Genomic DNA, 13,273 nt, shown 5'->3' on the forward strand with positions numbered 1-13,273 from the left:
AAAAGAAGGAAACAAGACAGACTTAGTAAAATGCATTTAAGTGCATTTTACAGAAAAGTGTACATGGAAATGTTTCACTTCTTAGGAATTAAAAATATACAGAGTAACATACTTTTTAAAAATGGTGTTGAATGATTAAAATGAGTGATTAAAAAGGTGTTTTAAAGTCAAAACCAAGACGTCACCATGTGATTGTTGGTATTGGTGAGCCAAATGAGGCGCAGTGCAGTAAAGCAGGGTTGTTGGTGATGACCTGGTACACTCTGTTAGGTGGAGTGAGAACCCTTGGAGGTTCAGCTGTTGGAGAAAAACAACATTTAAATTACCACTTGCTTCATATCCTCCATCACACACTGGCCTGAATGTCCAAATTGCGCTGCTAGATTGTTCTCTACATAACTTCTGAACAAGATTATGCAGCATCAGGGTGAGGCAACCCTCATGCTGCTGAAAAACGTGTTAACTCACCAAGAACATTGACAAAAGCATTAGCCATCAGGTAGCCAAACGCATTGGACGCATTACACTGGTAGACAGCGCTGGACCCTGACTGCACACTGCTGAGAATCACAGTGTCGTCGTCCACTTTGCGACTGTGGTCTTCTGGAGCATCTAGAACAGGAACAGACAGAAAACATTGTAAAAATCCCTGAAAACGTTTCCATATACCACTCTCCTGTAGTTCTACTAGACTACTGAAATTTATACTTCAGCTCAGTTGCAACACAGGAAGTTTTTGGGATCTTTATGCAGAAATATGCATAAGTGTACTGTATTCAGGTTTTGACAGCATGGTCTCATTTTACTCACTCTCTATGGGAACTCCATTGACAAACCAGCTAATCTGTGGTTTGGGTTCTCCGCTAACTCGACACATCAAGATGCCAGTCTCGTTCGGAGCGAGGATCAGGTTCCTGGGAGCGCTGACCCAGAAAGGAGCAGCTGGAGATGGTGAACAGGATTGAAGATACAGCGAGATGAAATAAGTCAGTTAAGCTGATTTGTAAAATATTATTATTTTGACATTTAATCTCTTTAATCTCTTCCTGAATTTGGAGATATAACAGTTAGTCGACTGAACATAAAAATTACTTGGGTCATTTTATGAACCAAATTCATTTTTTCACAAGACAATATTTCCAAAAAATAAGTCAGTTTGCAAAATTATTTGGTTATAATAATAATTCTGATACTATTACTAGTACTAATGAAAAAGTAATGATTATAATAAAACATCTTTTTTTGGCACAAATAATGGATCAAGACACAAATCTGCACTTAATTAAAATATTAATTAGTTGTATTGGCCTATTTCAATTAATGCACTTAAATTTTATTGGTACAAGGACAAATAATCGTTGAAGAGTTTTCTAGAAATTCTATAAAGGTAATGCCAGATATCACAAAATTCTTTTTTTTTGTAATTATATTAATTAAAGATTAATGAGTGTTTTTCTGCATTGGTCTCTACAGTATAAATGTTTGCTTGTTCATGATAAATTCAGAGAAGAAAAAAAACACTCAGGATATTTTTCCACTATGCACCATTAGAGTGGCTTGTTCAAATATACATCCATCCAACCATTCTCTATACACCGCTTTATCCTCATTAGGGTCGCGGGGGGGGGGGGTGTTGTTCAAATATTTAAATAAATTAAAAATAAAGTGCTGTGAAGTTCTCCCATCAAATTGACCATATAATATCCCAGTTGGTCTACATACCATTGACGGTGACCTTTATGATGTGGTGCACGGTTCCCAGGTTGTTTGTAGCCGTACAGCGGTAAGCGCCACCATCAGCTTCATTCACATCAGAAATCTTCAGCGTCTTCTTAAAGTTGTGGAAAGACGTCCTGCTGCTCGGCAACTCGCCTCCATCCTTCTGCCAGGAGATATCTGGAGTGGGCCTATCACAGAAACAGAGTCAAAAACTTAAATTTCAAGCCATTGTTTCTTGTTTGTGACATTGTAACATTTGATAAAGCGAACACAGACCTTTGAAATGAGACAAATTACGAAACTGATTGCGGCACGTGTCAACTTACAAGCCATCAGCGATGCATTCTAGCTCCAGAGTCTCTCCTCTCAGAACCATCTGTGTGCTGGTGGTCCCTAGAGGCAGCATAAAACCAGGGCGACGCTCCCCGTCTGGGCTGCCTGAAAACGCAAGGACATAAATCAGCATCAGGCCAAAACACTGGACCTGATGGATGTTGCTGCCACAAAGGTCACCAAAGAGCAGATTAGGAAGTGAAATTGTAGCCTCAGGGGAGTCATTAACATTCTTGTGAAGGACAACGGTAGAGTAGGGGTCAATGTATAGTTGTGAACAAAAGTTTACATACACTTGTGAAGACCATGCATATGACTGTCCGGAGTTTCCAGTAACTCCTATAACTCCTTTTTTTCTATGGTTGAATGACTAAAACACATGCGTCTTTGTCACAAGAAAACAATCATGCATTTTGGTTCTTTTGTAGGTTGACTATAGGTCTAGCAAAGTCTGAGGAACTCAGCATAGATCTGAAAAAATAAATCCTTGATTTGAGCAAGTCAGGAAAGTCACTTGGAGCCATTTCAAAGCGGCTAGAGATCCCACAATCAGATTCAGTTGTGTTACTGCCACTATCGGGAACAAAGCACAGACTATCACCTGCTGTTGAGAGACAATTGGTCAGGATGGCTAAGAGTCAACCAAGAATCACCAAAAAGCAGATCTACAATGAAGAGAAACTGCTGGAACAAGTGTCAGTCAAGTGTGTTTTACATCGCCATGGTCTGACAGGCTGCCATGTAAGATGGAAGAGCTTCATCTAGAAGCAGCATCTTAAAGCTTAACTGAAGCTTGCTGTTAATCACATGGGCAAAGAAAAGGCCTTCTGTTGGAAATATCTGTGATCAGATGAAACAAAAATAGAGCTGTTTGGCCACAATGTCCAGAAATATGTCTGGACAAGAGATGGAGCCTTCAACCCCAAGAAAATCACACCCTTGTCAGGCAAGGTGGTGGCAGTGTAGGGTCTGGGGCTGTTTTGCTGCCAATGGAACTGGTGCTTTACACAAAGTAAATGGAATAATGAAGAAGGAAGATTACCTCTACATTCTTCAGGGAAACTGAAAATACTCAGCCAGAAGGTTGGGTGTTCCAACAAGACAATGACCGCAAACACCAACAAAAGAAATGCCAAAGCCAGTCTGTCGCAGGGCCACCCACATCTAATCAAATATTAGTAGTGCTGTATGAAGACCTGTAGTGAAGACAACACATCTGCTTCAAAGATTCCATCGTTGAAGATTCAGATGTATAGGTGTCATTCCAAACTCAAGACTGCCATGCTATACAGGGTCTTTAAAATTGTACGTAAACCTTTGGTCACAATGGAACACTGCTGATGAGTTTGGGTTGTTTTTGCTATAGTGGAGAGAAGGGACAGGAAATGAGTGATGATGAGCCAGCACAATATTAAAGCGAGATGCTTTTTTTTCTATACACTGCATGAGCATTATCTGAGAGAACGAGGGAGCAAGAAGAATCTCCCTCGTTGAGATAGCCGTCTGTTTGTTGCTATGGCAACACTGGGGCTCTTTGCAGAGAACAACCCCCCAGCTACACTCATACGTGCGCATCCTTCAGAAGTTCCTCATGGAAGCGTTTGGGTTTCCTCATTACTTTGCCAAGAAAGGTCAGAAAATCAGATTTCACAAGGTGGAAGATGAGCAACACTGTATTAGGATAATGATGTTTTCATTCGAGGCCGCCGTGGATAATGATATAAAGTTCTATCATTCAAGGAGAGTTGCAGTTTCGCATGCTTAAAGGCTTCTTGGGCCATGTTAAGCTGTAATATATGAGCTATATTAATGGGTACAGGTGATTTTTCATGCATAATAGTTTATATATTGACTAAAGTCTCGGGTTTGTCTGATGCTGTCTATCCTTCTACCTCTAACTTGCATATGAATGAAACAGGAGCAACCTGGGGGAGAATGTGTTAATATAATTAGAGGAGAGGATTAAGTTGAAGATGTATGTTGGATATAGTTATGCTAGGGAGTAAAAAAACAGGGCCGGGTTCACACTGAAGGGTCTGAATGGAGAATAAGCCAGCAGCACTCACCACTATAGAAATCAGTGATATTGTATAAAGCAGCCACAGTCGCATTTATGGTTTCCACTGGAATACAACAGAAAATCAGAAGCATGCAAAACTAGGAAATGAACAACTTTTCTTTACAATGACCCTTTTTCCTGTACATTAACCAATACATTAGCTTGTGGGAATGCATTTTTAATACAGATTAATGTGGACAGATTGAGTGCACTACTGTACACTGTGCAGTAGAGCTGCAACGATGAATCAATTAGCAGTCAACTATTAAACGAATCACCAACTGTTAAGCCTGATTAATCAGATGGAGTAATTTGCCTAGAAAAAAAATAATGAATTCTATGATTCCAGCTGCTAAAATGTGAATATTTTCAGGTTGTGGATGAAACAAGATATTTATGGATGTCATATGACATTTTAGAGACCAGACAAGTGATGAGTTCATCAGGCGCGGATAACTTAAAAGTGAAAATATTTGTTTGTTGCAGCCCTGTGCAGCATTGTGACAGTGAAATATGGCCATTGTAAAATCAGATATTGCTAGAAGCTTTCTATAGAGCCAAGAAAAGGTGGAACAGAGGAAGAAAAGCAACTAAAATTCAGCTAAGTCTATTGCAGGAGCAACATAAGGAAATAACACTGAGTGAAACAAGATCCACAAATGCTAACTGTTGATTAAAAACACAAACACTGAAATAGTTGCTCGTTTGAGCTTCTGTGTCTCCACTTACTGTCCAGCACAGTGACTGAAATGGGCTGTTTTTGCTGGATGGTCTGCGTATGGGGGAAGCGAGCGTAACAAATGTAGTCACTCCTGGTGTCTTCTGGGAGAACATTGGAAAAGTACAAGTCTCCGTTCAGGGCCTGGGACACTCGTTTATCCAGCGGCAGCCTCTGAAAATCTGATAGATGGGGACATCGAAGAATTAATCAATGCATATAGCTTGTCTGATTCAGTTTTACAAGAAAAAGATATTTTCTTTTCCATAGGGTTAATGAATTATGTAATGAATTCTATTTAAAAATAAACAGATATGAGAGTGAAAAGGCTTCATAAGTGCACAGTGACTGAATGCAGCTGTTTGTGACTTTCTTATGTCCTTGTATGTGTGCAGTTTTTGCATACGTGCACATGACTCACTGTTATCCATCCAGAAGATGACAGGAGGAGGTAACCCTGCAGGGGGTCGGCACTGCAGCACGAGGGAGACCCCCTTCTGTACCACGATGGCCTCATTTCTCTCCTTCGACCATAAGGGGGACCCTGTGAGTCACACATAGCATCATTCATATTTTACTGTACTAAGTAGTATTTGGAGCCCTTGCACTCTGTTTTATTTCTATTTGAAAATAGTGTAATTGAAGAGAGTTAAATGTCTCACTGGACTGTCGGATGACGATGTTATTGGACACAGCGGTGCCGTGCTCGTTGTGAGCTGTGCACTGGTACGTTCCCTCATAGGCTTCGGCCTTCTCCTGGCTGATGTCAATGACCAGAGTTCCTGAACCGGGTTTCATTAAGACTTTAGAGTCTTTCTCTACATCAAAGTGGCTCCCATTTCTCGTCCATGAAAAGCTGGAATCGACAAAAACAACAAGTATTTATTTTCAAACTGAGCAGTAGGAAGGAAACAGAAAATAGTAATGGATGCAGTTTAACTCATTTCTTTAAGCCTTCGGCGTCAATTTAAAAAGAAAGTTACTCTGAGGTCCAACAATGCCAGAAAAACATGAAATATTAATATTATTTTTCACTTTCAATAACTTGTCTATTTTGATCAACATCAGTCCTGACCAGGGCTGCACAGTGGGGCAGTGGTTAGGACATTTGCCTTGCAGCAAGAAGATCCCTGATTCACATCCCGGCCTGGGCCTGCGATCTTTCTGCATGGAGTTTGCATGTTTTCCCTGTGCATGACTGGGTTTTCTCCGGGTACTCCGGCTTCCTCCCACAGTCCAAAAATATGCTGAGGTTAATTGATGACTCTAAATTGCCCGTAGGTGTGAATGTGAGAGTGATTGTTTGTCTGTATATGTAGCCCTGCGACAGACTGGCGACCTGTCCAGGGTGTCCCCTGCCTTCACCCAAGTCAGCTGGGATAGGCTCCAGCACCCCCCGCGACCCTAGTGAGGATAAAATGGTGTATAGAGAATGGATGGATCAGTCCTGACCATAATGACCAAATATTTTTTTAATATTCAGGATTGTAAACATTTAAATGTCAGTTTGTCTGTATGATGTCAGTGTTTTTTATTAAAAAATGTGAAAAAATGACAATTTATTAAATTTATGCCCAATGTATAGCCAAAATGTTCGAAAAATCAAAAATGTCCTCATGGGTTCATGAGTTTTTAACCATAAAAATCTATTTTATTTTTAGAATTCACCGAGAGTTTTGCAAATTCTCATTTTATTCAGATCCTGGGTAAATTTACTCTTCCAGGTGTGTTTCTCAAGCTCCCGAGTCTCCAAGACAAAAGTTGCTAGGGTGCCTTATATTTCCGCTCTGCTCCAGGTTAAGTTGTCCCCAGAAGTGGAGCTATAATTGAACCACGGGACACTGATTGTAAATCATTAAGTGTTCCAGAGTGATTTTCTCACCTGGGCTGAGGCTTCCCCTTGGCCTCACAGTGGATGACGATGTTCTCCCGTGGATCAAAGATGTAATCCTTTGGGGATTGTAGTGTTATAGTCGGGGGCTGGGGCACTGGAGAAACAGAAACGTAGTTCACACATACTGACAAACACAATATGTTGGATAACACTTCGCGAGCAGAAGATATAAAGGCGACATGCAACAAGCATTCACATTAAGCCACACTTCAAGTCATTTGGAGCCGAAAAACTCACTGCAAACAGACACAGCAGCTTTCTCACCTCCACTTACTATTCTAACATCTACGAAACCAATCCAAACCAAGCAAGTCACTCCATACAGTTACAGTGCTGAAATAACTGCATGCACATTGTTGCTTAAAACCACACAAAAGAGAATTTTCAAGAGCAAAAACTCCACACTTTGGGCCAACTTACATCCTTCCAGTACTTTAGCTTTTTGTCCAACGTGACATGTCGTACCACAGTAATAGAATATTGAGGAAAAGGTGTTAGTTTTTGCAAAGGAGTAAACAGCAGGTGATACAGTTGCACTTTCACATACTTTTAAGCATTTCATTGAGCCTGCTCTTTTAGCTTTGCAATGTTTTTTTTAGTGTTTTATGAAGCAGGTGCAATAAATGCAAGAAAAGTAGTTGAAGACTTTAAAAGTTCACTCAGGATGTGGAATAAGTAAAAAGATCCTTCAAAATGTAATTGCATTTTATGGAAACGACATGCTGAAACATGCAGAGCTGAAATAAAAGATAGCTCTTCTCTTCCCAGTACAGTTAGTTACAGCATTTTTTCATCTTCATTGTACCCCAGAGTGTGAAAGAGCTGGATTAAATTTCCATCCACGGAGCATGAAAGACTTCCACAATTCATACAAGTGAACGACTATGCTTTATATTCATAAAAGTAACATTGATGAAGACGATGCTTACGATCAAGAGGCACTTCCAGCGCTACAGTCGTGTGACTCAGGAGAATCAATAGCACAGCTTCGAAGCCTGGCACCCACTTCCTGTTCCTGTCCATGTTCGGGCGTGTTGATGTCACGATGTAAACCTTTTCCCCAGGTTCAACAGCAGAGTCAGGGTGGTCAACAGGGTGAAGATGTCGGAATCCACACTGTACAAAGGAGGGGAAAAAAAAGATGAAAAAACAAATTTCAACCATGTCACAAACAAACTCTGATCTCATGATCTGGTGACTATGGATGCCACTTGAGTACAGTGAACCGATTGTCATGTTCAAGAAACCCGACTGAGGTATAGTAGCCATAAAGATGGGTCACTATGGTTATAAATGGATGGACATGGTCAACAACAATATTCAGGTACGATGTTGAGTTTAAGAGATCCCCAATTGGTGCCAAGGGGCCGAAAGTGTTCCAAAAAAACACCACCAGGCTGAACTGCTGATGCAAAGCAGAATGGATCCATGCTTTTATGCTGTCCAGCCTAGTTACTGTTGCCTTTCCATCGTCTTGAACCAGTCTGCCCATTCTCCTCTGACATCAACAAGGCATTTTCGCCCAGACAACTGCCATTCAGTGGACATTTTCTTTTTCTGATCATTCTCTTTAAACCCTTTAAATCCCAATAGAGCAGCAGTTTCTGAAATAGTCTGGCACCAACAACTTCAGATGCTCTGTTTGAACTTCAGCAGGTCATCTCGACCATGTTTACTGAGTTTCTGCCATGTGAATGGCTTATCAGATATTTGCGTTAATGAGCAGTAGAACAGGTGAATCTAAAATAGTGGCCTGTAAATGTACACAAGGTTATCCTACAAAAATGAACTTCACATATACGGGCATAAATATTTAGTCTAACTACAATGGAAATCCTACTTTGTTGCATTTTTTTATGAAGCTAACTGACGTTCTTATGGCTCATCATTCATCCATCCATTCTCTATACACCGCTTTATCCTCACTAGGGTCGTGGGGGGTGCTGGAGCCTATCCCAGCTGACTCGGGCGAAGGCAGGGGACACCCTGGAAAGGTCGCCAGTCTGTCGCAGGGCTTGGCTCAGCATCCAAAGTGGAGTATCTTAAGTAAGGCGCTGTGAGTGGATTGTCTGTCAGACAGCACATCGTTCTGCCAACATGATGACTTTGGCAGCAGGAGAAGTCCAAACAAACTCAATTCCCATCCTTAAACAACTCAAGCATTCTGCACTTGTCTGTCCTCTCTTCTGTTATTTACCTTCTCCAGTGATGAAGAACCCAATGAGACACAGTTGCTTAGCATTTACATCAGTGTAGCACTCACTAATACTCAGCAAAATCCATCAGCTGGGGCTTCTGCTCTAGAAACTAGACACTTTTGTGTAGTTATTTGGCTTAAGCTGCCTTCACATTGCATTGCCCTCCTGACAAAATATCCACTCAGACCGCCCATGTGCACGGCCGAGATGCCCCGACTGACCACGTGCATGCCTGTAAACATATGGCATGTGAGTGCGCTCGGCTGGAATGATGACAACTCTGCTGCAGATAGAGCCGCACACAGAATTGGCACATGCATGCACATGAGGAGAAGCCTCCCCTGTCAGTGTGTCATATGGATCAAGTTACACATGAGTGCAGACCCACAAGCGCTAGCTGCTGTTGTGTAGCGCACAACAAAAGGGATGCAGATTAATGCGTACAGCCGCTACAAGCACACAAAATCATGTTGGCATTAATAGGTTCTTGTAAAGCACGCCATAGGGAGCAGGGAATTATGTGTTTGTTCTTCCCTTTCACGTCCTCAGTCTCGCAGTGTGCATGAACTTAGGTTACATGTGCATTAGTAGGCTTTGATTTATTAGCAGATAAATAATATTTTACTGCTTCAATGGCATTAAGATGCTCCTATACAGACAGTTTTTGACTAATGCCTTTTCTATGCATAAACATGTCAGCCTTTGTAAGCCACACATAAATATGATTCCACACAATGTTTATCCTTAACATGTCTGCAAGACTTCTTCTCCACTGTCATAATCATAAATTAACTGGCACATTATGGGGGTTTTGACAGACTTAACTTCAAAGCTCAGCTGGCACTAACTTACATCTGCTTTGTAATTACTCATCCTGTGTTTTCCTTTGAGAAAAGATTCAGACACCAAGAGGGGCAGATTTATACTTCTTTGCTTTCATGCTAGCGCCCTGCAGTTTTGCAATAAATTAGTGGAATACTAGTAAAAGTGTGTGTTCTGTCATAAATAAGGTATTCTGTCAATAGGAGCCAGACAGCAGCTCACCCTTCAAGTAATTTCAGCAGTTATTTGCATTTTCCCAAGTATTTTCATGATTAGGCAGGTGTCCCTGTGATGCACAAACAGAATTTTAAGAAGAAATTCAGAGATCTTTCTAAACACATTATAAATATCAGAAAATAATTGTCTTAAAAATACTGAATTATGAGAATACAACTGAGAAATCAGGCTGTTGAACCGTTTTCCTCACTCGCGAATGCCCTGGAGCCACATTTTGCATGACTCCTTCTTCTATGACTATGAAAACTAGAGTGCATTAACATCAGAGGTTCTCGTGCTAGACTGAAAGGTACTGTACCTACTACAGCCGACAGCTTGCTAGCATGCAAATGCGTGTTCCCTGGATGCCAGAATTTGCAAAACAGCTCGGTCTCCTTATGTAGATTTCCCTAAAATGACGGTATGAGGAAGAGGTAGATTGATTTTTGTGGAAAGCCACAATAAGAGAGCTGAAGATTACCTGAATCCATAGCGATCAATGTGTGGTTTTAAACTCATCAACTGGGATTCATGGATAAAGATGTAGGGAAATCGGGCTAAAATCACCATCTCCCTCCCTGGTCATCCCAACAAAATATCATGCACATGTCCACCAAGACTGCTGTGTGCTTGGTTTATTATAGTAGGTAACTTACTCCACAGATGTCGACAAACTGCATTTACGATTTCAGATATAACATGTTTGGTTCAGTTAAAACTGAAGTCACAGCTAGCATGGTTCCTTCTGCATCATATTTTGTCCACACAATAACACTTACGATAAGGGAAAAATATTAGGAACACTTAAATTTAATACATTCTAGTGCCCTGCTACCACCATAAACTAGAATTACCACCTTTGTCACAAAGTCAGCTTCATTAAAGTTGAGTTTTATGGTTGTATTAAGTTGCACTAGATTCAAATTGTGTATCTAATAGGTGAAAATGCTCACAACAGATTTAAGTTGCACATTTTAGATGTGATCATTTAAACCAACCATGGAATATATTCAAATCTTGATACGGTGCTTGGATAGAGCGGACAGCTTTGTACATCAAGAGAGCAGTGAGGCCATGTTTGTAGTTTTGTTTTGGAAATGCACGGCACAATTTGTGGATGAACTACATTTAAAAGTGGATTACACCTCAAGCAATGATGCTATCATCCTGGGCAAACAAACACCTGCGATACCACAAGGATACCTAGGAGAAACTGCTGCTAGATAACAAAAGTGTTTATTTTCCACAAAATATTTGCGCCGAAAAGCCTGTGAGACCACATCACAGACTACAGCATAGGGACTGCTGAGGTGACATAAGGCCTTCATTCTAATTCAGACTACAAGCAGGTGCACACATTTGCACCTGCAAGTGCAGAAGAAAAAAATCGAGCAGGGGAAAGTGTAGAGCTAACATCAGCTCGCTGGCAAGATAGTTAGAAGTAGCTCAGTTTCAGGATATTAAACAGCATTTAATGTAGCTGCAAATGTCACTTGGTGCAAGTCTGTCTGTGATTCAGTCTGCTGGCTGCTGTGAATCACGGATAATGACACACCTCTAGCTGGTGGTGGTAAACACGCATTTCTGACATTTCTGAGACCATTATTAAATCCAAAACTACTAACAATATATTAAAAAGACCCACTGACATTCTTTTAAACTATAAAGCAGGATGATGGAAGTGGATTTTTTTCTCTGTACCGGACTGTATGACTTGTTAAAATAGCCTTGTTTTCCCAACTATGAGCTGATTAAATGAAGGTATGCGTAAAGTGGCAGTAACTGGAGTTAAAAGTCAAGGTGGAGCAGTGTGCTGCTGTCAGGTAAGAGTCTCAGTGGCTCCTGACATCTTAATTATTCATGAACTTCTGTGCATGTCTGCATATGTGTTGTCTCCATGTGTGTGCACGCAGACGGCACACATTAATGCACAGATTGACATATGAGCGGGGGGTTTCAGTCTTCAGAGGCGACTCTGAAGGTGAATCTAACCGGCTCGCTGCTGGATTCAGGCCTGTTATATCTCGACTCCGCAGGACGGAAAGCACATCTTATGACACAGGGAGAGTATGGAACTCAGAAAGTAGTGTGTCAGATTTTATCCAGCTGAGCTATGCAGAGAGTGTGAGCTAATACGACCCCAGGACACGGCTAATTAGGCTGTCACGTCCTATTGGATATTACTCTTGCTATTTAATTGAGGGGATGGACAACAGTGAGACAGAGAGGCGCACAAGTGAATGCATTCGATGCAGTCCATGCATGCTAAGTCTGCTAATCTCATCGTTAAAAACAAAAAAAGGCAATGTGACGATGCAAATGTAATAGCTTATCTTCACATTAATTACAGTAATGTTCCATGCAGCTTCAGTAGAAGTGGCCTCCCACACACTGATACCGGCCATATGGAGCTAAGCTTGAACTCCCAAAGACACAACTCATTCGTAAGGCTGCTTATAAGGACCATTCTGTCTAAAAGTTAAGGAGTGACAACAACGAAGGCATGAGAAAATGGAGACTGAATGTACAAATGGGTAGAAAGAAAAATATTTAAGCCAGAGGGAGAAAAAAAAATCCTAATCTGAGAGAAAAATGTGGTAACAGATGTGTAAAAATCAAATGCTGCATCAGTTACCTTTGACCGAAGCAAACGCTTTAAAGCTAAGCCAAACCAATTATTTGAAAGCCATTTGAAAATTGAATAATTTATCTGTAATGATCTGTTAACTTGAAAGTCCTGGAATTCATTTGTATGCTCAGTAAACTAGGCTGCTGAGGATTGTGACAAAATATTTCAGATTTAATACCACAGATCAGAAAACTGTGTGTAAAAATGAGGGTATTTGCATTTGTGGAAAAACAGTACAACTAATTCCAGAGCTACCACTAATTATTATTTTCCCACTAATTAATCTTTCAACTAGTTTCCTCATCACTCGATTGATCTAAATGGTTCTTTTTCCTCCAAAAAAACAAAACAAGCAATTTAATGGTGCTTTGCTAAACTGTGTCATTGTTTAATGCAGCACAGGGGGAATTTTTAGACAAAGGTTTATGTGTTAAAGGGAAAAATTGTACAGAAAAACTGGAAACTCCAACATAATTGGACAAATAAAAAGACTTCAGTCACTGGTACAATTCCAAAAAAAATAATAAATACACATTTCTGTCATATCCCCTCACCAAGTGAAGAAGTCAAGTCTAGATGTTAAAGTTTAACTTGGACATGATGGATATTTACAAGCACCAAGCAGCTGAAGCATCTTGTTTTCTCTGATTTTAATGTGAACTAAGAATTTTGCCTCATATGGTGA

The 13,273-nt window shown here is 40.6% G+C and overlaps 1 protein-coding gene across 11 annotated transcripts in view; it reads right to left on the reverse strand.

Annotated features, from left to right (window-relative positions):
- Positions 1-13,273, reverse strand: part of nrcama (neuronal cell adhesion molecule a) — a 74,362-nt gene that overhangs the window by 18,221 nt on the left and 42,868 nt on the right. For 8 of the 11 annotated variants that reach the window (XM_051946122.1, XM_051946212.1, XM_022222677.2 and 5 more), the window contains 11 exons: positions 7,653-7,839; positions 7,144-7,161; positions 6,712-6,817; positions 5,492-5,685; positions 5,251-5,373; positions 4,841-5,011; positions 2,046-2,157; positions 1,723-1,907; positions 811-942; positions 469-612; positions 186-297 (listed from right to left, as the gene is read on the reverse strand). In XM_051946122.1, the coding sequence (XP_051802082.1) occupies positions 186-297; positions 469-612; positions 811-942; positions 1,723-1,907; positions 2,046-2,157; positions 4,841-5,011; positions 5,251-5,373; positions 5,492-5,685; positions 6,712-6,817; positions 7,144-7,161; positions 7,653-7,746 (1,391 nt within the window). In that variant the 5' untranslated portion in view covers positions 7,747-7,839. The remainder of the gene's footprint in view (positions 1-185; positions 298-468; positions 613-810; positions 943-1,722; positions 1,908-2,045; positions 2,158-4,840; positions 5,012-5,250; positions 5,374-5,491; positions 5,686-6,711; positions 6,818-7,143; positions 7,162-7,652; positions 7,840-13,273) is intronic. The other 3 variants (XM_051946262.1, XM_051946557.1, XM_051946167.1) reach the window with 1 other exon arrangement.

This window comes from Acanthochromis polyacanthus, chromosome 1, assembly GCF_021347895.1.
Source record: "Acanthochromis polyacanthus isolate Apoly-LR-REF ecotype Palm Island chromosome 1, KAUST_Apoly_ChrSc, whole genome shotgun sequence".
NCBI lineage: Eukaryota > Metazoa > Chordata > Actinopteri > Pomacentridae > Acanthochromis > Acanthochromis polyacanthus.